This window comes from Panthera uncia, chromosome D2 (assembly GCF_023721935.1).
Source record: "Panthera uncia isolate 11264 chromosome D2, Puncia_PCG_1.0, whole genome shotgun sequence".
Taxonomy (NCBI): Eukaryota; Metazoa; Chordata; class Mammalia; order Carnivora; family Felidae; genus Panthera; species Panthera uncia.
In genome coordinates this window covers 15,455,618-15,481,817 of record NC_064818.1, presented here as the reverse complement: position 1 = coordinate 15,481,817, position 26,200 = coordinate 15,455,618, and the positions used below count along the sequence as shown (strand labels likewise).

The window sequence follows — 26,200 nt, the reverse complement described above, 5'->3', positions numbered from 1 at the left end:
CCCCCCCCCCCCCCCCCGCTGTTCTCAAACAGGAGGCAGGAAAAGACGGCGAAGCGCTCTACCTGCCTTCTCTGATGTCAGGCTACGCTTCAGAGAAAAAGCACTTCCAAGAGAGGCTGTGAATTTGCTCCTCATCAGCAACTTAAGTGAGGGGAAAACTCCCGAGGGCCACTGCCTAGAGAGTCCCCTAACCCTTCATTTTCAAAAAGACATTCCTTATTAAGACGAAAAAACACACAGGCTCAGAATATGGACAAATGAGCTCGGCGTACATAGACATGACGAGCTGTTTGGCCTGGACGAGTGACTTATGACAAGCCTGCCTGGCTTTTTTATACCCCCCCAAGTGGCCTCACGTACAGCAGGCACTCAGTACATGCTTCAGTGAGTTACTGACCAGGTCCCGCCCAGGGGCCAGCAAGGAGGTAAGACTGAGTAGTACCCGTCATATGTCGCCTGCGGTCTCCAGGGTCCGCTGCCACCAGGCCCGGGGTCGCTGGAGGAGGACTGGTTGCTGGGCGAACTTCTGGAACAGGAACTAGAATTATTAACGGGGCACCAAGGAGCCTGCACAGCGGCCAACGTGGCAACCGGGCCCAGTTTGTTTTACAAATAAACTCATCTTACGATGACAGAGAAAAGGAAGAAATTCGCATCGCAGCGTGAAACAGAACAAACCACGGGCAAATACACCAGGAATGGGGGGGGGGGCCCAGAGACATTAGGTGGCCATTTATCACAGGAAGGAGATGTGGCAGGAATAAGCCTTCACCATCTGAAGGCTTAAAGTGCAGAGAATGATTCAGGTGAAATATGGAAGGACAGCACACGAACCCCCAAGAATACAGAATTTTGAAAACATTACTACCACTTGTTCTGTAAAGCTTCATGCAAGGCACGTTGGGGTCCTATATTTGCAATCTATGCGGAGGGAAAACCCTAAATTGGTCAAAACCGTTTATTTTCATACATCTGTTGAATGCAATCCTATTTATTTCAGATACACAAAAATAAGTATGACCTTTGAGAACTCACTTGATAAAGATGTGCTTGCCAGGTTTCCGTTTTGTTGCTAGAACTCTCCAGGTTTTTTCCCTATAATTTGCTACATTCTGCATTAAAAAGGGAGGCTCTGGAGACCCCGTCCCTCCCACATGCTGCCCTTTTACCTGGGCTACCCACGTGCACTTCTTTGAATATGGCGAGTTTATAAACTCAGCAGACATCCGAGCGAGGAGGCCCAGAGCCAAGATAATTTAATGCCAAATTAAAGGCACATCGTTCCTGCATTCAACCTATAAAGAATAAACTGGGGAAAGACCTCATGTTTTAATCTAATTGTCATTAATACCTGTATAGGCTTACTACGTGCCAGTAATGGTTCTAAGCGGTTTGCACGTATTGACTGATTCAATCCTCATAATGCCCTGAAGAGGTCCTCTCTTATTACTAGGTTTATTTTTCAGATGAGGAAATCGGAGTGGGGAGAGGGTAAGCAGCCCAGCTCAGCATCCTTGTTTCCAGCGCTCTAATAGATACCAGAGCCCCGCCAGCCACTCTGCACAAACTACGGCCTCTCCATGGCCCGTAAGTTACGAGAAAACGAAAACTAAAGCAGGAGAAATCAACTGCTTTAACCACAAAAAGCCAAATTTACCATTTTGTTCCCTTAAAACTACCTAACGCGAATCATGCACCTAAAAATTCTCACCAGCTTCTAATGCCAACTTTTAGACAAGTGCATTCTGTCATTGAAAAATTAACTTGAAGTTTAACTCAACTTGCTTAAAATAAGAGGAACAAAGCGAAGATGTGCTAAGGACCTCGGGACCTCTTAAAATGCTACACTTAAAATACTACATTAGGAAGATGGGATTCAGTCCCCGAGTCTGCAGTTTTACTTATACTTAAAACTGCCTGCGCTCATCTAGAGGCTCCTGGGAATGCCTTCTCAGTTATCGTGCCTCGGAAGGTTTTAGGGAGCAAGGTGACCAGGTGGACCAGGACGGAGAGAAAGTCGCCGCCCTGGTGGACGCATCCGGAACAGAACCTGCGTGCCACCGGCACCAGGGCTGGGCGAGGGGCGGGGACAGATCCCAGGCACCACCCCATCCGGGGCCCGCCCTGCCGCCTGCCTGGCCTGCTTGTTCAGAACAGGCCAACCCAGAACCCATCGAGCCAAAGCCGAAGTGCCTCCCTGTAACGTCAAGTTCCAGACCCAGGGTTTGATAAGCGCCGTCCCTGGGGAAAGGGCATCGGCATTACCTCGTGCCGTCCGGCAGCTTCCGGTCGAAGGAGGTGCTCCGGGGAATGGCAGCCTGGGCCTGCTGTAGCAGCTGCTGGCACTGCAGGCGGTCGGGCGTGCCGGGCACCGGGGACGCCCTGGACAGCGGCTGCAGGGCGGGCGTGGGCACGCGGTGCCACGTGGTGTTCCTCCGGAAGGGCGTTTTGTACTCGCAGGGGGTGCCTTCACTGTCCAGTTTGTACTCCACCATGGGGATCCGGCAGAGCTCCGAACACCCTCTGTGGGGCCGAGAAGAGCGGATGAGTGAGTAGGGAGGGAGGCTGGGAGCCGAGCCATCAGCACGGCTGCCCTGCGGCTTGCAGAGACCGGAGGAGAGCCACGCACCTAAGGAGTATCCCTGGCTTCTGGTGCCTCTGTTTATGCTCCAGTATGAACCAGTAGGATCTGGTATCACACTGGTGGCTCTGGTTTATTGGCAGATACGGCTGTAGGCATTTCATGGATATACCCTCTCTACGTCTTTCGCAAACTTCTTAGTCTCGAACGTATCTTTAACCAATTTGCACACGTGACATCGTGCACAGTGAACACAGGCAATAAACAAACTTTAACAGATAAAAAATGCCTCCTATACCATCTGAACAGGTTCAAGAGAAGTACAGTTATATAACCAGGAATTAGTTGCATGTCACTTCTTCTATGGAGTCTGAGAACAGTGGAAAATAAAATTAGTAAAAGCTGTCACAGTCCAGGGGAAACCCGAGTGCCCATCCCGTCACAGTGTGGGTCTGAGTTACCACAGTCACTCTCTTAAACCAGCGCTACAGCTTCCAGAATGTCGTCTCCTGGAATGCTCTCTCGTGTGCTCAAATGACCAGTCAGGAACCTGTTAGCCTCAAAATATGATTTAAGTGAGACATCTCTCAAGTTTCTCACTAATTACATAGCGCACACAGTACTATTAACTTGACAAAGTTGGCCCGTGAAACCAACTGGCGCCTTTTGGCAAGGACACGGGAAGCCTGGGTAGGTTTCAAATCTGAGCGCTGGTGCCTCTCCCCAGACATTCCAGAGTCAACATAAAAACTTGGTAATATTCACCCCTTGAGAAACCTACTAGGGTAACATGGTTCTTTAAACAGGAGACTTCTATTCTCAGGATGGTAGAAGAACGTTTCAGCCTCTTGTCCAAATCATTATGCAACAACAAAGAGAACAGGAAATAGACACAAACTTGACCATCTACAAAAATTGAGACAACTGAAACTGTAAACTTCAGCAATCAAAGACGAAAGGCCAGTGGAACAGTGCTAAAGGTTTAGCGGAGCAGAGGAAGGCAAAACCCAAGGGTGTGCAGAGGGAGACAAGGAGAGATGAGACCATTCCCCTCGCACAACCCCGAGCAGGTGCAGGGACAGGGAGCATCAGGCAGCACAGGAGGCAGGAGTGAGGGAGAATGCTTAAGAGGTGGGGGTTATTTAGAAGAGTACACAAAAGAAAAGTTTGACACTGGGCGGCTCGGGTCCATTCAGGCGATTACCACCCCTGCCTATAGGGGGCAGGAACAATGCTCGAGGGACCGCCACCTGACGGGATCCAGACACAGAGGAAAAGCACGGCCGAAAACAAAAGGTTAAGTGAAAGTCTCACTGGAAAATGAGACCTACAGTCATTTCTTCTTACTCCAAACCCAGCTTCATAATGCTGATCACCCCACAAAGGCGGATGAGGATCTCCCTCTAGAGAAAAGACAATGAGATGTATATTAGATATAAGCCACCCAATCACCCTGTGTGAGGCTCACTGACCAAGCATATCCTTCAAGAAGGAGGAACTTTTGAAATTTAAAAACATGACAGCTAAAATTCAAAATAAAAAAGTCCACCGAGACAGCTGTAAGGGAAACTGAGGAGCTCTCCCAAAACGTTACTGGAGGGTGAGCATATGAAAATTAAAGTTCATTCCAAAAAGTCTAATAATGTCTACCTAACAGAGGTACCAGAAAGATAAAAGAGAGAGAGAAGGGTGGAGAGGAAATTATTAAGAAACAATATAAGAAAATCTCCAGAACTAAAAGATACATAAAATCAGATTAAAAGGTCCACAGAGTGCTCAGTGCGGTGAGTGAAGAAAGGTCCACGTCAAGAGACGTATACGTGCATACATACATAGGTGGGATGGGAAGAAACTTTCGGAGGCGATGGGTATGTTCATGGTATTGATTATGATGATGGTTTGATGGGTGTCTACTTATCTCCAAACTCACTGAGCTATATGTGTTAGATGTACACAGCTTGGTTATGTCCATCATACCTCAATATATATATATAATTATTATTATTTTTTCCCCCAGACATCCTTATGGAACTACAAACCCTTGGGTTACAGAGAAGATCCTGAATTCCTAGGGTGGTGGGGGGGGGTGGGCAGGAGGTTGGAGAAGGGGGCCGGCCTCACATAAAGGACTGGGGCACAGAACGGCTTTATTTTTCTCAACAGCACAACTGGATGCAAGTTACTTCTCACCCATCAAATCAACAGTACTTGGAGCCTGGGAGGAAGAGACAGGTAGGGATCAAAAACAGTGGCCTGCTTTTTGGCTAGGGAAACCACGTGGATGGTGGCACTACCCTCTGAGGAGAGAAGCAGATTGGACAAGCCATTGGAAAGAGACACTTAATGCCCGCTTTAGTAAACTTCACTTCATATGTTATCCTAACTCTCCTTCTCCCAAAGCAAGATTCACCTCTTACCTGGGCAAGTTTAAATTACTCTGGATTTACTGAATGTATTAGTTAAATTACTGGTCAAGGACAATAAGTCCAGCTTTACAGTGGATTGTCATGGATGGCACTTTCCAAGTGTTTTTCTACTTAACCAGAGGACACATCCCCTTGACTAGTGATTCATCCATACGACCAACAACGTAAGTAGAAATCATAAGGGTGGGATATTATGGTCATACCAAAACATCAAGAAAACCTACTCTTGTCTTCCGCCCTATCTGGTGCTCTAAGCAAGTGACTTGATATTCAGGGATCTCAAGGGGCACAGTTGTGAATCCTAAAAGGAGGGAGACTTACCCAAGTTAAAGGTCCTGGAGTTAGATCTGAATGAAAGGAACATGGAAGTTTGAGTCTTATGGACCAAAGGGCAACATGTATTTCCAGCGCCTTGTTTGGGTTCCAAGTTTCCTGGGCTGACTTAAAAGGAAGAAGCAGCAAACAGAAGACAGATGGCTGAGGAGTGTGGAATATTTAATTCACCCTCATAGACTGTAGTCTTTAATAAGACGTTGTAACTTAGCTCAAATCTCTGAGCGAAAACATTACACAAATGCATGCTCATGACTAATATTTTAGAGAGTGCTGACACAAGTGTGTGCAAACCCATGTGGTGGAGGGGAGATTCGGGGAGGAGTTATTTCACTTCCAGCCTCTTGCATGAAGTCGTATGTAAATGATCTTTTGGATGCTAAAAACTGGCATACTTTTGCCCGAATACAAATCACGTACTTAAACAAATAGCTTTGTTTGAAAATCGAAACTGATTCTGTTAGTATGTGACATTTTTCCAGCAACTGCTCTTATAAAACCCTAGGTGTCTGCTTTATTCACTTCTGAGAGTAAGACAGCAAGTAAATACTGCTAATTTTACCATATTATCAGACCTAGACCAGTAGTTCTGCTGTCTATATAAAAGAAATGTCTGGGGGCACCTGGGTGGTTCGGTTGGTTGAGCGTCCGACTTCGGATCGGGTCATGAGCTCACAGTTTATGAGTTTGGGCCCCACATCGGGCTTTGTGCTGACAGCCAGGAGCCTGGAGCCTGCTTTGGATTCTGTGTCTCCCTCTCTCTCTGCCCCTCCCCCACTCTCACTCTGTCTCTCTCTCTCAAAAATAATAAACGTTAAAAAAATAAAATAAAATAAAAGGAATGTCTGGAAGGACATGTATAGAAAATTCAACCAATTTTTAGGGACGTGGGAAGAGGGCTCGATTAAGAATTGCCAGTTGGCTACAGCTGCTGCTGCGGGGAATACGGGAACGTCATCCACACCTGCACCTGTCCCTGCACGCGTTCCTTTTGCCTCCGTGGGGAGACAGCGTGGGAAACCACGCGAGACATCCCCGCTCCTCTATAGCATCAAGCCTGGTGCTGCCATGAAGGGGCACACAGCAAGTATTTCTAGCCATTAAGAAAAGACCGCCGGAGACCCAAACCGACCAAAGGCGAAAAGACCTCGCACAAAACAGACATTCCCCAAAAAGTGAGCCGTTAGTCTTGTGCATAAGTTTTTTTTTTTTTTTTTTTTTTTTTTTTTTTTTTATTTAACCAAAGACAGATCTTGAGCTTTCCTGCATGAGGGCATACATTTGGAGCCCTCCGATAAATGCCTTCGGCGCACTTTTGACACGCACCAAATCAAGTCCACGGATGTGAAGTGCATTTCTAGCTCCTGGCACGCTTTTCACAGTCTGCTCGTGAAAAAGAAGGCACTCGAAGATGTTAGAGAAGGCTGATTTCCTCGTTCAGTCACTTACAAATGTACACGTCACCTGATTCTGCTTCTAATTAACATGCCGGGTAGAGATCAACACGCGCTCCGCTTCAGGGTCAAAAATAAATATAATTTTTGACACTGTTTGTCTAGCCAGTAACTTTTCTCCGCTTCTAATATTGCTCTGTAGTATACCGCAGAAGGCAAAACGTTCTTTAGACCAAAGTGGCCATAAAAACCGTGCTCGTTGAAAATGCGATACTACAAAACCGTAAAGGTGACAAGCGGTTCCATTCCTGGAGCCCTCAGAGGATCTCACATTTTACTGCTTCCCTCTGAAAAACGCTACTTGTCCTTCTGAACCTGGCATGGCGGTGACTTCCGGGGATGGCTTATTCCGGGGCAAGGGACGCCCGCTGACTTCCTTCTGTCCGCCCCCATTAGCGCTCTCCCTGCTTCCTGCCCCCTGAAGCGGTTTCCTACCAGCAGGATTTGGGATCAACAGCCACTACCCGGCTTCTGGGCATGGCCGGCACAGGGGTGGCACCCACTCGGGGTCACCTGCACTGCCAGGCACTGCCCTTGTGCACCTTAACTTCCCACACACCCCGCAAGGCCCCCAAGCTGGCACCCACTCACGCAAACTGACTCCTTTCAAATGCCACCCCCCGTTTCCTGGAATAACACTCCGTGCGTCACCGGTCATCTGCAGAACCGGCACTGGCCAGGATCGCCTCCACCTTCAAGCCTGACTGTCGGGGCCATCTTGGATGGCTCTGGCCAGCCAGGCCACGGCACGGTCTTCTCCACCTGTCTCCAGCAGGAAGCCTCTCATTGAATCACGCTGTTCTCTATGAAAGACACAGTTTGGGCTCTCGGCTTAAAACCCAAAGCTGCCAATGTGTAGCTTGGAGACAACCCAGTCTCTGTGGACCCACGTTAAATTTTAGGAGGTACGGAAGCTTCCTGAAGTGCTGGCCTCCCAAGAAAGAAGTTAGTTTCAAACAGACACCATTAGTTTTTCCTTCTATAAAAGTGAAGAAGCTAATATTAAGCAGCGAAAGGCACATAAATGTTCATGAAGGTTCGTTCTGGATAATGTACAGATTTACAGAACTTTGGAATCGCAAAGTGTATATAACAATCAGAATTGCAGAACGTTTTAGGGCTGCACAATTCCTTTGGGGTACCTACATTCACTTCGAGAACAATAATACGTCGTGATCCCGTTCCTTTACTCTTTCCATCTTCATGAAAGTCGGCCACGTGAGTTTATGGCGCTTCAAAACTAAGGGGGAAGGGTTCTAGGGATGATTCACAGGGAGAATACTTCTGAAGAGTAGTGAAATGAAACCAAACACCTAGAACACTTAAAGAAACAAGTTATAGTCCTAAAAAAAAAAAAAGGGGGGGGGGGAGGCGGTTGGCTAAGTCAGCGGGACCTGCACCTGGTAAACCATGGACCGCCAGCCACGGCTTAATCACATGATTGTAACTTGCATTTACTGAACTCTGAGACTGCCTTTTGGTTTTATTTTTCTTGGCTGCATCACAGAGAACCTTTAACTGAACCCAATAATCTACCAGAAAGCCTTACAACATACGGCAACGCGACCCTGGACTTCCAACCCACCGCCTGCAGAAAACTTCCCAAGTTTCCTACACACGCCACAGCCTTTCAATTTCACAAAAATGTCGGGAGTAGTACAAAGGAAATCTCCCAACTTTAGAAGAAGGCTCACACATGGTGGGATGGCTACAACGGATCAGGGACAGGTTCATAACAGGAACCCGGACTCCTAGCTCAGTGCTCTTTCCGAAGTGTTTGGCCATCTCCTTTAGAAAACTATCAAAGAATAGTGATGTGGCCCTCATCACGTTACGGTTTCCAGGAGGAGCGAAGAGAATCTTCGGGAACAAAGGCAGATGGATCCCCTCAAATGAACTACCTGCTTCTTTTATATTATGCACTTTGTAAAAGAACCTTTTTATAGCCCTAGGGATTGAGGTAATCACTGATATTTTAATCATTTTAATGTCTGTTATGCTAATAGCCTACTAATAGCTAAAAGACTCTTTCCAAATCATCCAACAAGGTGACAGGGCTAATTGATGCTCATTCACTTGAATCACAAAATCTTTCTTTCTGTTGCATAAAAAAATCAGAAGCTTCCAACAGGGAGATAACCACAAAGCATACCTTACTGTAAAGGTTAGGGCAGTGTCATATATGAAATAGAGACTACATGAAATATTAATTCACTTTTCCACATATTTCCTTAATTTATAGATAGAAAAACATCTAGACTATACATAGAAAAAGACTCATCTGGATCATAAACCCACTTGACCAAGCCCTTTGCATAAAGGTCTTGAATTGAAAAGGCGTGTGTCATAGGAGATGCCAAGGGAGACTACCTGGTCCTGAATAATTCATCGGCTTCCACCCCTCTCCTTCCTCGGCAGACACAGGGGCAACAGAGTCGTCACCTACTGTATACCCAGCACACTGTTCAACTGAAAACACAGGCTCAGAAAGTTCTTCATAAAGCCAACCTCCTTCTTTTTTATTTTTCTCCTGGAAAGCCTGAGACCGGGGATAACGTTTTACTGCATTACATACTTCAAAGCGAAACACAGGAGATTCTCAATGGCTATGTGATGTCTGATTTCTGATGAATATATTTCCATGAGAATACCCACTGGCAGGCATGACCATAGCGTGGTGTTAGTTGTCACGAACGTGCCTGTTATTTGCCTAACACAACGCTCATGCTCACTGTCACCCTCTGTGACACTGTCCTGTGACAATGTCAGTGACGTTCCAACCTCTCAAACTGCTAAGAAAGCAGGAGCGCTAAAGTGTCAATCATTGGCTGGACAGAGTGAGAGCGTTTTCCGCACTGAGATACGTCGTATTGAATAATACACTGGAATTTGAGAAATTCATTTTCAAGCAGCAGAAATATGAATGGGAAGTACTGAATTTTATTATTTAAAATTTTTTTTTAATGTTTTTATTTATTTTTGACCGAGAGAGAGACAGAGACAGAGACAGAGTGCGAGCAGGGGAGGGGCAGAGACAGGGAGAGAGACACAGAATCTGAAGCAGGCTCCAGTTGTCAGCACAGAGCCCGATGCAGGGCTTGAACTTGTGAACCGTGAGGTCACGACCTGAGCCAAAGTCAGAGGCTTAACCCCAAGGCGCCCCAGGAAGTACTGTATTTCAGAATGCCAAGTAGACAAAAAAGAGTCCAGGGAAGGAAAAACGATGTCTGTCCCAGCCACGTGAATAGCCTCGGTGCCCGGCCAAGCTTGTGGCACAAACTAGTTAAGAGCGAACGAGAGAATGACTGAGTAAACACTCGAGGCCACCCAGCTTTCGTTCCTTCGGGAGATGCAACGTTCTTACTTCAAGGAGGGAGAGAAGAATCTGAATTTCGCATTGGAGGGATGGTGCAAGAAGATACAGAACCTGTTCCCAGCTCACGTTAAAACTCACTCCAAATGTAACGGATTTTTCTTTTCCAGACAAGTCAGTTGGAAACCTCCCGTTAGACCAGATTTGAACTCACCGTCTACTTCACATACACAGATCTCTCTCCAAAATGCTAACCTGACAAAATCGAGTTTCCCTTCCTATTTCTAGTTCCCGGTCGTCCCGTGTGTACGTCAGGGAGTCAAACGGTCCGGCCCCGAGCAGCAAAGCAGAGCAACGTGAAGCTTCAATTTACAGAGTGAGCTTAAATCAAAGTACAATAAATTTATAGACATGAGCATGAAGCTTCACCAGGATGATGAGAGAATCGCAATTTAGATGCAGGGTGACATGACACAGTTTCCACTGTTTTGCACCATATAATCTGTCCGGGACGGTAGGTCAGCAAAGTAGGAGAAATCACACGAAACGGATGCGACACAGCAAGGCGTTTCATTTCCACATTTCTTGGACGTATTTACCGGATCGCTCACACTGTGTAACAACTCACGCCTAATTCTGATGAGTGGTTATTTCCTCTACATCCGCCTTTTAAATTGATGGGCTCACCCTAAGATGACATTGATAGAGTGTCAGGCACCTTTGAAGGCTAGGGGCGGGGGCAACGTGATCCCTTGCCAAACCAAGGAAGAGATCCATTAAGTGTCTTCAGTGAGTCTTCTTTATCTTTGCCACAGAGGGGTCTGCGTGGGAAATGCCCTCGCTCCCTTCAAAACCTCATTTCCATCTGAAGAGTGCTATTCCCAAAATGCTTCTTGCCACTCATTCCCCCATCTGTATGAATTCGCTCGCGGTCCAACCCCAGCACGACATCCCTTAATAAGCATTCCCGAAGGGATGCTCCCTGCTCAGTGTGTTCTGGGACTCCACAAGGAACAGGGAAAATGGCTCTGTCTTCCTTCCAAGCGGAGGGACAGCTGGATTACCATCACCCTTAGGCTGGGGAACGGGGCTTCGAAGTGGTGGGGTGGTTTTTGAGAAATACTTTCCCGACTAAAGACTTCATTTAATCCAGCAGCTTCTGAGTCATGAGCAAACACCTTCTGACCTGTGAACAACCAGAAGTCTATTAGGGGACGGGCCTATCCCACTGCCGATGGGAATAGACAGGCTGGAGGCGAATCGTTCCCCCCCATTCACATCCCGCAGGACAAAAATCCAGCTGATAAACAGCAACAACGAATTGAAATTTGAACTGAACTGAAGTTTTAGTCTATCATTCACGAGGCTTACGAAGATCGAAGATCGAAATATCTTGCCATTCATTGGTTTGGTTATTTTGTCGTCCTATGGCTCTTACGTTAAAGATACACACACACACACACACACACACACACACACACACACACGCACACACATATGAACATCTCTTTTTTTGCCCCCTCCCTGACAAGCACTCAGAACACTGTGTGGGAAAACCGTGGTAACTGCCCATGCCACAAATCACACGTGTAGTTTTAGCCTGAGGCAGATCTTTGTATATTTTGTTAAGGAGACATGGCACTAAGCAATGTTTCATTTAAAGGGTTTGTAGTTTTGGGGCACCTGGGTGGCTCAGTCGGTTAAGCATCCCACTTCAGCTCAGGTCATGATCTCACGGTTCGTGAGTCCGAGCCCCGCGTCGGGCTCTGTGCTGACAGCTCAGAGCCTGGAGCCTCCTTCGGATTCTGTGTCTCCTCTCTCTGCCCCTCCCCTGCTCATGCTCTGTCTCTCTGTCTCTCAATAATAAATAAACATTAAAAGGTTTGTAGTTCAATTTTTTAAATGAGTCGAAGTGCTACCCACTTCCCCTTTTAAGGGCCCCTCTCGTACTGTTCCTTAAAAAAAATCTAGTAACGCAGAGGCTAAAAAAAAAATCTAGTAACGCAGAGGCTAAGCTTGCTAGAGCACGGATGAAATTTCAAATGACGTTTCACACTTGCGCTGCGGTCTGAAGCAAAGGACTGTTACTGAAAGGGCTGCTTCCTGTCACGTGAAGCTGCCTGACGACAGCAAGTGGTTTTTATCAGGACCCCCAGACAGTCCCAGGCGGAACACGAACCCCAAACTGGCAAAAATACGGATCTAAAAATTTACAGATTCAAATGCCCACAAAATTGGAAGATTGAACTGAAGGAATTTTAAATGATACATGTGAGGCTTTAAACCTTCATGACTTGAAGGAATGCGGGTGGGGGCAGGGAGAGTGTCACTACCAGGCACACAGCTAATTCTGCTCCTGGCAAAGGTAAAAATGCAGAAGACAGTTATCCCAGATTAATCAGGAGAGAAATCTGTATCTTCAGGGAATGACATTAATGAGACTCTGAGGACACTAAGGCAAAATCTCGAATCATCTTGAATAGCTTCAATAAGAACATTTGCATTTAAAACAAAGAAAGAATTCATTTCTGTGCAGACCAAGGCAGAGATAACTCATCGTCCTTGGATGGAAAACTAACAGCCAGAACTTTTAAATGGTAAGTTTTTGTTTGTTTGTTTTAGCTGAAAAACAATTCAGTATTTCCTAGGAAATTCTATTCTTCCAAATTGTATGTTCTGAATACCAAACGTAATAATTTTAACATCTTTATTAACCAGATCTCTTGTAAGCCTAAAGAGTATCTTACTGAAAAACAGTAGGCTAGAATTATAAACAGACGAGAAATTTGGTTTTTTAATTCAAAGAGAGAAAACATGGTAACCCTTTTGTCTAATTCCATAGCAGTACTCAACCTCTAAGAGTCTCACCAGATTTATAAATCTGTATTTCCACCAAAGGAAGAAAGACATCTTACCATATGGGAATATTTCTGGTAACCTGGCTTAAAATTTATTTTAAAACACGTCACTTATACAATACGGTGACTTCAAAGGTCTAAAGGCTTCGCCTTCTGTTATTTTCAAGTCTCGTTTTTTTAAAATATCTTTTTAATAGTTTATTCATTTTGAGAGAGACAGTGAGAGCCGGCAAAGGGCAGAGAGGGGGAGACAGAGAATCCCAAGCAGGATCTGTGCTGCCAGTGCTGAGCCCGATGAGGGACTTGATCTCAGGAACTGTGAGATCACGACCTGAGCCAAAATCAAGGGTCAGAAGCTCAAACCAATGAGCCACCCAGTAACCCCTCCAAGTTTCGTTGTTAATAAAAATAGTCTGTCTTTGATTCCTTTGCATTCATACCACTACGTGTGCTTCGTGGGATTCCTGGAAAGCAAACGGACTGAACGGGACAGAGTCTGGCAAGGCAACAAGGAGTGCCTCGGATATTTCCCGTGACACGCGGCTGCTATTTTCAAGAAGAATTTCAACTCGTTAAACCTTTATTTTTAAACCTACCGGGCAGACATAAGAAACAAGGCCACAGAAAGTCAGGCAGGTAGCAAGTGGTAAGAAATCTAACGGCAACAGACGTTTGCAAAATTCCTCAGGGAGGAAGAAGGTGGTATATATACCTCTGGTCTGTTTTCTAAAAAAGGTCACGGTTTCGAGCTGGTGTAGCCAATGAAGAGTAGCCACGTGTGGCTAAGTAAACCTTAACTGAAATGCAGAATTCATCTCCTCGGTGGCACTGACCGCAGTTCCAGTGTGTGACAATTGCATGTGGCTAGCGGCTGCTGTTTTGGGCAGTGCGGATATAGAACCTTAGCATCGCGGACACCGAGACAGGACAGCGCTGGTTTAGAGGACGGAGAAGGTACCAGGAATGACCTCGGTTACCACGGAAATATGTCCAGAAAGTGGGTACAGTCATCTTGCTCTCTTGGGATGACAACACTTTCTTTTAGAGCATGAAAACACTCATGTGAATACGCTAAAGTTTTTAATTTTTTTTTTTTTAATTTTACCTAAAACGTGTGGGGGTTCTGAGTATGCCGGAAAGTGTTAAGTGCTTTACGTGTCTTTCTTACGTAATCTTCGCGAGAGTAGTAGGAGGCAGGCAATATTATAATCTCCATCTTACAGATATTAAACGAGGCTCAGAGAGAGCAGGTGAATGACCCAAGAACACACAGCGAAGGCATGGATTCCGAGCATGCCTTATCTCTCAAAAGCTAGAGCTTGGAAGGCAGCCTGCGGAGCTCCTTCTAAGCTGGAGAGAGAAGGCACCCGGTGGGCCACAGCCAGATGGATGGCTTGTTCTTAATTAGCATTCTTTCCCTTTGGGCCTAATATTTTCCTGATGTTGAGCATGGTTATTTTCTATTAACAAAGGAACAGAATGACTTCCTAATTCCATTCTGTTCCTCCTCCCCACCATCCACCCGAGCTCCTGCGCGTAGGTTTCTCGTGATAGCTTATGGGAATGTCCCGTACCAGCTCAACTAGAATGGACTAGTCACTTCGCACAGTATGTCTGAGATTCCACTGTCCCTTCAGACATACAGGTACTGATCTCTTACATACCCTGTTAATAATCACTAGCTTCGCGTTCCAGAAAGGAATTCTAGCAGTGCGGTGTATTTAACTTGCTAAAAGGTTGAGCCGTGATAAAGAATATTTCCTGTTGGGTCTCGTGCTCCAGGTGAATCAAGCAGGGGCTGTGCTCCTTAGTTTGTAATATCTCAGCTGTTACCTGGTCAATGTCCCTGTAAATTGCTTAGAAAATTAGAAGTTATCATTTATTATATGCTAATAACTTTTTTAAAGCTCTTTTTAAATTGCTCTAATGGCTGATGTCCAAACAACTCTGGTTGAAGACGCACGTGCCTACATCTTCTGAGGACCCCGCGGGAGCAGCTAGGACAGCACCTGCCACAGCGGCCAAGGAGGGGCGAGTGCTGCTTAGGGCCTCCCGTGCCTTACCTCCGGGGTGAGCCGTCATCGTGGGGCTGGATGATGACCACCTTCACGGTCACAGAAGTCCGGAGTAGGTCGATCATCTGCTCGTGGGTCAGAGTGGCCACGGCCACCTTGCAGATCTCCACGAGGCGGCTCCCCTGGCGAAGGCCGGCCTTCCAGGCAAAGCCGAAAGGTTCCACGTCGGCAACGATTCCTTCGAAATTCACGTGGAAGCCAAGCTGGCCCAGCCCGTTCCTCCTCAGGGTCATTTCCACAGTCTCGCAGCCTCTTGTTACTATCTGCGGGGGAAGGAGACCGTGAGAGACACCGCTGAGGAGCCCAGGGTAGAGGCGTGCACATAGCCCTCCCAGCCCTTCCCTCCAGCTGTCCCGGTAAGGACGTCACCTTCCCGAGTTCACCAGAATTACCCGTGGCGTCAGATGCAGGGGAAATAACAAAAGTAAAACAAGGGCTTCATTCTTCCAAGGCAAATATACTCCTGAAACGGGTGTCCCGCATTGACTTAGAAGCCACTGACCTGGAGCCTGTGAGCTTCCAACGGGCTCTGACAACTCCCTCCTCCCCTTCCTTGGGTCAACCGACTTGGCTCTTAAGCATATAAACCCCGCGATTCCAGACGGGCGGTAGCAATGGAAAAAGGGACTCTGTCAACACTGTGACGAGTATCACCCGTGAAACATGACGAGCTATTAGACAATTTCATTCAACTTAAAAACCGGCCCAACCCCCTACCAAGCTAGCACCCGGAGGGCAAGTCTCTCTGTGCTTGCTCTCCCTGTGCACCGGCCCTGTCCTCCGGGAAGCCCTCTCGTAGGGACAGATTGCCTCCGCTGGCCTGGGTGGGGAGCACCGTTTAGCTCACGCGGGGGCAGGCCCGCCAGGCTCCCGGGCGTCTGCTGACAAGGGCAGCGTGGAGGATGGGTGCTCCTGCAGGCAGCAGAGACCTTCCGTGCCTCCAGGCCACCTCTCCTTCTTTTGGGGGCCAAGGGCAACTTCCGTTGGCCAGGGGCCAAGCAGTGGCAGCTTGCGTGCCCCAAAGCATGCGTCTGCAGCAGGATCCCAGAAAGGAACCTGGAAGCAGGGTGGTCTGCATCCCACACGGTGCACTAAAGCGCCGGCAATCACCTAATGCCACCCTCAAAAGTGATAACCGAGAATAACTCACCGGCACCGAAAGGAAAACACAGGCTCGTTAAATGTCATTTGAGGACCACGGCATCCCTCATCCGTGGCACATTTAAAGTCAGGGGGCATCAGGCCTGTCTCCCCCAAAGCACTGGGCCAACGTATGAAGCTGCCGTTTAATAAATGCGCCATTTCCGTGAGACGCGTTCTGAATGCACAGATTCCTACTAAGAATGTTAAGTGCAGCCATGGGACAGGGCTGCTTCTGTGTCTGGCCGCTGTGTTGGCGGTTTCCATGGTTACCATCACAGGTGCGCGCGCTGCCAATCAACTTCTCACAGACACACGGGACGGCTTGGGGCTCAGGGCACAAGGGGCAAGGGACTGCCAGTCTTGGTGAAGCTTTGAAAGACGGGAGCTTCCAAAGTTCCGAGCTGAACTCACTGAAAACTGTTGGGAAAGTACTCTTGTCGCACGCACAACCTGAGTAAAATTTTCCTCTGCTCCTCTTTCAACCTTGGTTCAACTAGGCTCTCCTAGCAAAAGTCTACATAGGTCTGACACATACTCTGCCTTCTTTCAAATACTAATGCAGTCGTCCGTTGAAATTTAACATCGTATGTCAGCCTGAAGACTGAACAGCCAAGCTCTTCCTGAGTCCTACGTGTCTCTTCTGCTTTTTTTCCCTCCAACCACCTGCTGCCTGCTCTACTTTTGCTTTTTGCTACCTTTTTATCCCTTCTGTCCCTTGCCTCTTAACATTTGCAAGGGATAAAGGATCGTTTATCTGCAGTTCTTTATAATCTTACAGGGGCTCAATTATCATAGGAAAATGGTGGCTTCCTAGCCATGTACCCAGGAGGGCAATATAATTTGCGGCGCACTTTTGGTGGGGGGGGGTCAAGTGGTGTCTGTTTGTGTCGTTGTTTTCGGGAGCACAGATGATGATAGCTCTGGATCTCCTAAAAAGAAGTATTTATGCTATTACCAAAAGCACAATGTGTCCTGGGACTCCAGGCCACATAAACCCATCACAGACTTGATCGTCCCCACATCATGTCTGTGTTTGTGCACATGCACCCAATGATACTGCTGGACACACGGAGGCCTGTTCCTGTAAATAGTGTCTACAAATAATGAATTTTTCTCTCCGAAGCCTGCGGACACTGATGTGACTGTACTGTCTCTAAATCATGGTCTTGAATGACAAAGGGAAGATTTATATTTGGAGGGAAGAAAGAGGGCAGGAAATGGGTAGAAGTTGGCCTCTTTTCATGATCTGTAATGAGCTAAATCTTTTCTAGAAATGCAATCTACGTCCCCTTGGGAGAAGATTTAAACATGAGAAATTCTTTGGTCATGGCACGTTTGTGTTCTCGTACTATATTTGACTCTTATAACTGGCTGGATGGGCTCAAACTAAAATCTGGATCTTTCTGTGTGACAATCAGGAGCAGGAATATAACTGGTAAACACCAAGGACGCCATTTAGGGGTTCTGTACTTAAAAACAACATTTTATAAAAAAAAATCCCTTTTATGACAAATTTTAAGTCTAACTTAATGGGTAATTCTATAAAACCTCTTCCTCAAGAAACTGTGGCTGGAGATTAATAATGTATTTAATCAGGCAGACTAAATGAAAATACCTGCTGTATCAACATGCACAGAATTGAAGCTGCAAAAAGGAGTTACTCATTCATAGGGTCAACAGCAACCGAGTGCCCATTAATCCCCCTCTGGGAGGGTACTGTCCCGTCAGTCTCCACAAACACGCCTAACATCTGGACAATTCTCCATATGTCTGCCTTCAGATACTAAAAAATACATCCTGGTGTTCCCTTTCGGAAGCCGGTTTAACTTTTCCTTTCCAATTTGTTTGTAATGGGCGCTTCTCCAGCACCCATGAATTCAGCAACCGCTCAAAAGACATGGAATTGGAAATCAAGCTCTGTAGCCACACAAGATGGTAATTCATTCCCGAGGGGCCACAACTGCGGTGGAATTTCCACGGCGGACGCCATCACGAATCTGGGACTGAAGGCCTTAAGGATGGTGGAAATACACGATCTGTACTTACTCCTAATCGCTGGACGATTTCCCTTACGTCTTCAGCACAATTATCCACTGAGGACAGAAGGATACATTCCCCTCTTTCGTAAAATACTTTGATACTCATTAATCCAGAGGTCCACCCAATGACATCCCTGCAGGAACAGTTAAATACAACGTTCTTGGAATCCTTTTCAATCAACATTATGAATTCGTTGGAAATCCCAAGAAGGCATTCAATGTCAGCAGACTGGCCAAAGTCCCGAGCTATTACGTGCCACATGATTGCCCCGACGCTGAACAGGTGGGCATCCTTCCTTGGCTTCACTTTCTCCTTTTTCTTTGCACCCAGTGTAATGAAGCTGAATTTCACAGAGGTGTCCACAGTGGCGGTCGTGACAAAGTTCTCCGCCAGATCCTTCAAGTACTCTTGCCTTGTTCGAGTGGCCATAGCACGAAACTTTTCCGACTTATGGGCTGCATTTTCTGCATTGATCACTTTGGCTAAAAGGAAGTCCCGGAATACTGCTGACTTTGGGAAAGTTACTCCTTTGGGAATTGGTGGGCCAAATGGTGGTACATCTTTTGATCTAGACACCCCAACACTGAGAAAGAAAAAAAAGAAACAAGATGAGCTGTAATACCATCGTACTTACCTTCAGAAATGTGATATACACCCAGACTCTCAACTTACAACGTTTTTTGGGTAGCTTTTTGTTATATAATTTTTGGATACCTAGTTTTTGTTTTTCAAACTTGGTAGACGGGTTTCAGTTTATTCATTTATTTTAGTAATGTCTACACCCAATGTGGGGCTCAAACTCACAAGCCCGAGATCAAGAGTTACATGCTCTCCTGACTGAGCCAGTCAGGTATCCCGATGGGGGTGGGATGGGGGAGTGTTATGGGCTGAATGGTGTCTCCTCAAAATTTTACGCTTAAGTCTTGAACCCAAGTAACTTGGAATGTGATCTTATTTATGGATAGGGTCATAAAGACATGATTAAGTCAAAATCAGGTCATTAGGGCCCAATCCAATCTAACCGGTATCCTTTTAAAGAGGTTTTGGACACATAGAGAGACATTAGGGACACATGTTCATAGAGGAAAGACCATAGGAGGACCCAATAGGAAGGTGGCCATCCGCAAGCCAAGGAGAGGTCTCAGGAAAAGCTACACCTGCCAACGCCCTGATCTTGGACTTCCAGACTCAGAACCGTGAGAAACAAACGTCTGTTGTTTAAACCACCCTCTGTGTGGGTACTTTGTCATGGCTGCCCCCCCACTGGACTTAGATAGGGGGTAATGGACCAATCAGTGGGAAGGGAAACCCAGAATTTCAGATGGCACCAGGCTGGTACTCTAACTCTGCAGCTGGTCATCATGGAGAAAGACAGCAACGCTTTCAGTGGAAGTGAGGTTATTAGCCCCAGGTGGCTGCTCAGGATCTCACTGGTACTGGACACAATGATCCCACTTTACAGAGTCAGAATTCTTTAAAAAAAATTTTTTTTTAATGTTTATTTTTTGAGAGAGAGGGAGAGACAGAACGTGAACAGGGGAGAGGCAGAGAGAGAGGGAGACACAGAATCCGAAGCAGGCTCCAGGCTCCGAGCTGTCAGCACAGAGCCCGACGCGGGGCTTGAACTCACAAGCCGTGAGATCATGACCTGAGCCGATGTCGGATGCTTAACCGACTGAGCCACCCAGGTGCCCCTACACAGTCAGAATCCTTAAGTGTCCCATTTTTTAAGGAAGTGCTCACTTGGTCACGTTTTGAATATCTCAATAAAAGTGTTATGGGAGTAAAATTTTGAGTTTCCAGGGACTGGAAAGATCAAATGTAGGGTGACAATGCTCTACAATAGGTCAAAACCAACAAGGCTCGCCTACCTCAGGCAGAAGCTATAGCTGTCTCAAATCCTTTTTGGAATAAGATCAACTATGCAGAGTGAATTAACGATACTCAACAAATGAAGCACTGAGTGGGTGAATGAATGAATTCCATGACATCTGTGCCCGGGTTAGTGGGCAGCCATTGCCATCCGAGGAGTGGTACTAATCCCACATCTGCCCGGGCAGATACTTTCTGCGGTGGGATAAACAAAGGGAACAATCCATACTCCATCTTTATCACTGCAGAAAATCCTGAACGTGGCGAACTAAGGAATTAACTAATTCTGTCCAAACTGTCAGGTGGGAGCTCCTCCTCTGGCAAGTGGTTGGCTAGATTCTAAACAGATCAGTCTCCACATCGCTCACCTTTGCTTTCACTCTTCAGGAGGGAGAGTCACTTCCGGGGGGTTGGGCAGTGCGATGGAAGACAGTGTGCCTGGGGCCAGAGCTGGTGTGAGAGGGGAGGGGAGGACCCACTCCCTTGGGACAGAGGCACCAAATTCATTCACAGATGGCAGCATATGCACTAAACCAGATGGTGATGGGGCAGACTTGACTCGTGTCCCCACAGGAAGGCCCTAAAAATGCTGTAGAGGCTGAAGTGTCTTTGGGACCAACCTCATACTTGGCTCGTCTCCCGTCTGCTACTATGCTTAGAGTGGACACTCTAGACTGAGCAGGAAATCCATTTGTCCTCACGTTTTCACTCCCAGAGAGCTGTCACAAAGCTACCTGTCTAGACTTGCGGTGAGGGTAACCACACCTCGTTGCTTCTTCCCTACACGTCAGTGAGCCCACAGTGGCCTATCTGCCACTGGGTTCTGCCATCCCAATAAGCTCACGTGATCACCTCTCATAGATCTGTTTTTTTTCCTTCTGGTAATGAGCATAGACTTCTGGAAGAATTTTACCCACAGAAGGCTGAGGAGGCCCAATCTCATTTGACACCTTGCAGAGTTACTTTCTGCACTTGGCGCGACGGATCTCCGGCTACTCTGACCGCAGCTGACGTGCACGTGAGCCGAGCATCGGGGAAAACTTTTTATATCTAAATATGTTCCGAAAAAGCTTTCACTAGTCTAGAAGCTAGGGGCTCCGCAGTAGACAGAGGGAGGCATCTTGTAAAAGGGCAATTCTTTCTGTCCCAAATTATTGACCCGAATATCTAGGTGGACCTTCCCCCTACAATGTATGAACCAAGTTGTATAAGAAAGGCAGCCAGAATTTAGGTCTGGAGATTCTAGGAGTACTATGATATTATGGGACGGAGATCAATGAGAGATTGCTGGTTATAGAAGTTTATACAATCCTTGATTCTTTCAGACACAGTTGGCGTCGGGGGAATATTCCTTTGCCAGATTTAGATAATTGCCAATGGGTTGAAACAAGAACGTGTTTCAGAATTTCTTCTTTTCCCCAAATACCTTGATAGCGAATCTAAATGTAAGACCCCTCCACCGGAAGAACAATATAAAGATGCGCATTCCCTAATAGGCAAGTTAAAGGGTTTTAGGAAAGCAAAGTGGTGGAGAGCAGGCTCTGGGCCCTGTGTGGGATTCCAGCTCCACTGTTTTCTGAGAGGCTCTGAGCTAGTGATGTAATCCCCTCAGTGCCTCAGTTTCCTCATCTGTAATGTTCGTGTGTGTATTTATTTATTGAGAGACTGAGCAAGCGAGTAGGAGAGGGGCAGAGAGAGAGGGAGACACGGAATCTGAAGCAGGCTCCAGGCTCTGAGCTGTCAGCACAGAGCCCGAGGCGGGGCTCGAACTCAGGAACTGTGAGATCACGACCTGAGCTGAAGTCGGACGCTCAACCAAATGAGCCACCCAGGCGCCCCAGTTTCCTCATCTGCAAAGTGGAGTTTCAATTGTGCCATTCTCAAAACTCCATGGTGAAGTTTAAACGAAAAAATGCATGCATAGCTATTATTATGCAAATTGTTACTATCAAATAGTACTTCCTGGCAAGTCTGTTGCCTCCAGACCTGCCTCTCCAAGGTGAAAGCGTGCCCTTCTAGGTTTCTGGGCTTGTCATCCAGGGCACGTCAACCCAACCGCACTTCTAGACGATTGGTCTGCACTAAGGGGTAGCACAGGTACCCAGGACGCGCTGTCACTCACACCTGCACAGAGCTCCTCAGGGAAAACGGTACTCGCCAGGGTTCCCTGAGATGTGTGCGGTCCATCCGGTCTCCTTCGAGATGCGTCCACGGATTAAGACGCGGCAATTCGGAAAACAGTTGACGTGGACTATGTTTTGTCGTTTCCTTGGAAATTCTCTTAATGAATTTATCTTGTCACTGGTCTGCTTTGAGGACCAGAGAATAAACGAAAGGGCCCTGGAAGGTGTTTTTGGAAAATGCGAGCGCCGTAACCTTATTCCATGTGACAAGAGTTAGCGTGGCTTCATAAAATGTGATGGAAGGGATGTGACTATAGTATTCAAGAAGATTATTACCGACTTGTTGAGGAATACTCGTGAAGTTTTTAAGCATGATGGGTATGAATGTTTACGAGGCACTTTCCAGAATTTGATGTGCTCTACTGACTATACATTTGAATCTCATGAGCAAAGGGTAATTTAGTGATAACAACGTGGGTTCTTAAAAATCAATGATTCCAGATTTGAATGATTTGCACGCTGCTATCCTGTGTCAGAGAAAACAGGACGCAGTCCACTTTGTTTACGGGAAAGATTTACATCCAGTCCCAGACTGGCTTCAACATCCCTCCCTGGTCATTTTATTACTTTATTTGTTATTTTATTAAAACCAGAAAACCTGAAACAAATGAAAATAGACATTACCGTTCCTTAAGATTTTTGGTGCTCGTGCACCATCTCATAAAGTGAGTATAAACGAAATGGAAAGTAATTCAAAATACTTGACTTGACCTAAAAAGAGCAGCCAATAAGATAACACCAAATCCCATATAGCTGTAGGCTTAAGTTTCCAACCCATGTGGGGCGCCTGGGTGGCTCAGTTGGTTAAGCGTCTGACTTCGGCTCAGGTCGTGGGTTTGTGGGTTCGAGCCCCGCGTCGGGCTCTGTGCTGACAGCTTGGAGCCTGGAGCCTGCTTCGGATTCTGTGTCTCCCCCTCTCTCTGTCCCTCCCATGCTCATGCTTTCTCTGTCTCTCAGTAATAAACAAATATTAAAAAAAAAAGTTTCCAACCCATTAGGAAGGTTCCTTTGAGGTTATTCTTCATAATGACCATTCATTGGATAAGATCTCAGAAGAATAATCCAATTTACCATGTCTGTACCAACATTATTGGTTTTAAACATATCCTCTAGACAGAACGGAGGTTATGCTTTTTTAAAAACATCATTTTGCTCGGATGTAAGAATCACCGGGGTGTGTGGGGGGGGGGGTGGGGGGACGCACCAATGCTCAAGTCAATCCCAGGTCTCTGGGATTCGCAAACTGCACAGTAGGGCCAGAGAATTTCCACACTTAACAAGCTGACCGTGAGGCACCACGCGGGCTGAGAACTACCAGCTTACGGACTCTTGTGCTCCTCTGGGCTGGGCGTGGGGCGGGGACGTGTACCGGCAACAGCTAACACCCAGACCAGCTTCTCTGCCTTTAGGAGAGCACCCTTCACAGTCTTCAGGGTCTCCCCACCCCGGGCCAGCACACACACAGGCACCCTGCCCTCGGCCCGGCGGCCCAGCACTTACTGTTTTAGGATGAAAAAGGGAAATAACCTTTGGGGAGTGCCAGGAACTCTCGGTGGCATTCTGCATAATTTCTGCTTCTTCTACAAGCGGATGTAGGTACTCTTATCCTCCACTTTAAGGTAAGGAATTAAAGGTAAAACAGTGCGTACAAAGTACCGCGAGCAGCGGGGCTGGGTTCTAAACTCAGGTCAGAGAACCACTCTTTCACCAACACCCCCAAATCTTCCAGCGGTAACTACTTTGTACACGAGTCTTCGGGGGAGGGATAGTCAGAAACAGGCTCAGGATTCTGAGGCACACGTATGGCCTTTTTTTTTTTTTTTTTTTTTTTTTAGGTTTATTTACTTATTTTTGAGAGAGAGAGAGAGAGTGAGCGAGCGAGCGAGTGCACAAGCAGGGGAGGGACAGATTGAGAGAGAGAGAATCCAAAGCAGGCTCTGTGCTGTCAGTGCAGAGCCTGACATGGGGCTCGAACTCACAAGCCATGAGATCATGACCTGAGCCAAAATCAAGAGTCAGATGCCTAACCATCTGAGCCACCCGGGCGCCGCACGCGTATGGCCCTTTGAAATCACCAAAGCAAGCGCCAATTCCCGGTCGCAGGCGCCCCGGGGGGGGGGGGGAGTGTTTCCAAGATCTTGGAGGATAAGAAATGTTTTAGCCCTGCAGTAACTACTTCTGCTAGCAAAGAGCCGAAATGGCTACACCATCCACCTCTGAGGCTGGGATTAATTAAGCTATGGTTCCGGCAGGGTCTGGATGCAGTTTTTAAGGGGAAATTGAGGAAATGTGTAATCTACAATGTTGAACGCTCAGGCATTTCATTTTTCAAAACAGGAAAAGAGGCAATTATTTCTTACAGAAACTATCTGAGTGAAGACCGTGGAAATATAATTAGAAAAAGGAAAAAGGATAATTATGGGGTGAGAGATAATAATTGCAAAACAAAGATATTTCAGGAGAAGGTGTTCTGTTGAAATAGACCCCGCGGAATAAAACATCAGTGATGGCAGACTCACCTGTAACACACGTTTTCGGTACACGGATTGTGCACTTTGACTATGACAAAGACGTGCTGAAAGTGAGACCGGATGCTTCGTGGAGTAAAAGGAAGTGCTCCGGGTTCTTGGAAGACAATGGTCACAATGTCATTTCCGATATGCCTTTTCCTCAGAAGCTGCGGTCAAGAAAGCGAACACACAGAGTTACCAACACAGTTTTCTGTAAAAACCCAATGTGTAGAAATACACAACTCACTCGTCTTTCCATCAAAACGAATTTTTTTTTAATGTTTATTTTTGAGAGAGAGAGAGACAGAGTGCGAGGGGGGAGGGGCAGAGAGGGAGACACAGAATCCGACAGAATTCTACCAGATTAATGGCTGGAAAATGCAATGGGGTATAATCTTATAAATTACAAACGTGGCAGGAGAGAAGGAACCCCAGAGCAGTAACAGTCTATTGTTTTTAAGTTTCTTTATTTATTTTGAGAGAGAGAGAGACAAAATACGTAAGTGGAGGTGGGGGGGGAGAGGGGGCGGAGAGAAAAAGAGAGAGGAGGAGAGAGTGAGTCCCAAGTAGGCACAGAGCCCTACGTGGGGCTCGAACCCATGAACCGTGAGATCATGATCTGAGCCGAAACCAAGAGTCTGACACTTAACCAAACGAGTCACCCAGGAGCCCCCAGAAGAGTAACATTTTAACAGCAATTTCATTTTTGATGTTCCTTTTGCCTAGAACGTTCCCTTCCACCCCCAGTTTCTCCTAGACAACTCACTTAGGGCTCTCGTTAGGTAACACCTCACCTGAAAGGAACTTTCTTGACAAGCCTACCTTGGCACGCCACCCTGACTGATGCCCAGGCCGATTTCTAGTACATTAGTTGCCGTCGTCTGTGCTGTTGACTGACTTGTGTATCAGGTCATAATGTCCAGAAGGGCAGGAGACCTGTCTCATAGACTTCTGATTTCCTAGTTTCTAATGGCCTGTCCAGGACATAGCCGACACCCAGTACACATTTGCTGAGTGAATAAATGGGTGACAGAGATAAGCGATCACAGCCACACAACACTCTGCAATAAAACTGGGATCACACCTTTGAATGTATGTCGATAAATCCATACACAAAAGCCCTCTCTAAGTTTATGCAAGTAAAACCATAGCATCTGTGCTCACAAAGTTTGTGATCTTCAGTTTTAATAGATACAATAATCTTTATAGGAGTTGGTGATGTCACTGCGGGAATGAGATAATCTCAGGTAGTAAATCTCTCTTTACTAGCAATAATAAAGACAACGAGCTTGCTCTTAAATTTATTTGGCACCTATAGAACATACCTCACCGTAAAGAGCATTAAGTTCAACTCTTAAAGCCTTTGAAGCCCAGACACAAAAAGGGTTTCATTGTCAGGCCCCTGACTTGTG

General features: G+C 46.6%; 1 protein-coding gene across 4 annotated transcripts in view; it reads right to left on the bottom strand.

Annotated features, from left to right (window-relative positions):
- Positions 1–26,200, bottom strand: part of SIPA1L2 (signal induced proliferation associated 1 like 2) — a 107,948-nt gene that overhangs the window by 40,758 nt on the left and 40,990 nt on the right. For all 4 annotated transcript variants that reach the window (XM_049644997.1, XM_049644998.1, XM_049644999.1 and 1 more), the window contains exons 6-10: positions 24,798–24,955; positions 18,230–18,806; positions 15,029–15,303; positions 2,266–2,523; positions 443–526 (exon numbers count right to left, since the gene is read on the bottom strand). In XM_049644997.1, coding sequence (XP_049500954.1) covers positions 443–526; positions 2,266–2,523; positions 15,029–15,303; positions 18,230–18,806; positions 24,798–24,955 — 1,352 coding nt within the window. The remainder of the gene's footprint in view (positions 1–442; positions 527–2,265; positions 2,524–15,028; positions 15,304–18,229; positions 18,807–24,797; positions 24,956–26,200) is intronic.